This window comes from Kryptolebias marmoratus, linkage group LG14, assembly GCF_001649575.2.
Source record: "Kryptolebias marmoratus isolate JLee-2015 linkage group LG14, ASM164957v2, whole genome shotgun sequence".
Classification (NCBI taxonomy): Eukaryota; Metazoa; Chordata; class Actinopteri; order Cyprinodontiformes; family Rivulidae; genus Kryptolebias; species Kryptolebias marmoratus.
Window position 1 is genome coordinate 24705117 of NC_051443.1, and position 1343 is coordinate 24706459.

Genomic DNA, 1343 nt, shown 5'->3' on the forward strand with positions numbered 1-1343 from the left:
ATCATCAGAGCTGCTCTCTGATTGGATCAATCATCAGAGCTGCTCTCTGATTGGATCCATCATCAGAGCTGCTCTCTGATTGGATAACTCCGGCCGACATGAAGCTTCTGGAAGGACCTGGACCTGACTGATGATCTGTGGACTCTGATTAAAAGCCTGAAACCAGGAAACCAACCAGTTTAACTGAACTCTACCAAGAAGAGACAAATATCAGCCAGAAGCTCGATGATGGAGACAAAAGGTCCAGGAGACACCGGCTGAGGGACATTTAACCAAACATTAGTGGACGTTTATGGATATATTTGAGCCTTTATGTGTAATTTTGATCCTGTGGATTAGAAAAAGAAATACACAACAAATAAAGAAAGTGTATTTTGAGAAAGTGGGTGTTCAAATAAATCATTAAAAAAAAATAAATTATTGTGACATTCATGATGAGTGGATGGAAACTTCTGACGTTCGGGACAATCGGAACGATTCAAATGAACACAAACTGATCAGCCGCAGGTAGGAGCATGCAGAGACTGAAGAATAAATGTTTTTTGAGTTCCTCTGCGTTCTGCCAGAGCCTCTGGGATCAGATTAACTCGGACGTCTCTGCAGGATTCCCACAGAGCCTGACTGCTTAATACAAGCTGGAAAACAGCTCCGCGTAAGCCCGGGTGAGGATTTGAAGGTTATGTAAGAGAAGTGCAGCAGGAAAAAATCAAAAAAAAAGGGAATTCGTGGAGGTTTTCTCATGCTGACGCAGGGCTGAAGGTAGCAAGGAGGAGGACGGCGAGGACGTCACAGGGACCCCCTGGGGTCCCAAAAGGAAGGGGACGAGTTGCTTCAGAAAGCTGCGTTCATGTCATTAATAGCAACATCTCGTGGCAAATATCCTGACTTACTTCACGTCATCGACATGTTTCTATTTCTGACATGAAAGCGTCCAATGATGAAGCAGAAACGAGTCACCAGAAAAACCCCAGAGTCTCCATTTTAGCAAAGAAGATACAAAACGACTTTATGCGTTTTAATGCTTACATTTCTTAGGAGCTGCAATGAACTCCAGCTGGGTCGCCTGGATGAGTCTGTGTGAAGCTGAAAATGTATTAAAGTCACACTTTTTTGTTTTTTTACAAATGACCCGACTGTTTTTGTTTGTTTTGTTTTGTTTACAAGTTCATGTTTGAATAATTCATCCCTGCCCACCTGTGTGACTGTCCACCAGTGTGACTGTCCACCAGTGTCCCTGCCCACCAGTGTCCCTGTCCACCAGTGTCCCTGTCCACCAATGTCCCTGCCCACCAGTGTCCCTGCCCACCAGTGTCCCTGTCCACCAGTGTCCCTGTCCACCAGTG

General features: G+C 45.0%; 1 protein-coding gene across 2 annotated transcripts in view; it reads right to left on the reverse strand.

Moving 5' to 3' along the window:
• The window catches only part of pip5k1ba (phosphatidylinositol-4-phosphate 5-kinase, type I, beta a), a 20220-nt gene that overhangs the window by 2875 nt on the left and 16002 nt on the right, over positions 1–1343 (reverse strand). Inside the window, exon 14 of one of the 2 annotated variants that reach the window (XM_025009762.2) lies at positions 1027–1083. The exons of the other annotated variant lie outside the window; for it this stretch is intronic. Within the exon in view, the coding sequence (XP_024865530.1) occupies positions 1027–1083 (57 nt within the window). The remainder of the gene's footprint in view (positions 1–1026; positions 1084–1343) is intronic. 2 annotated transcript variants of the gene reach the window in all.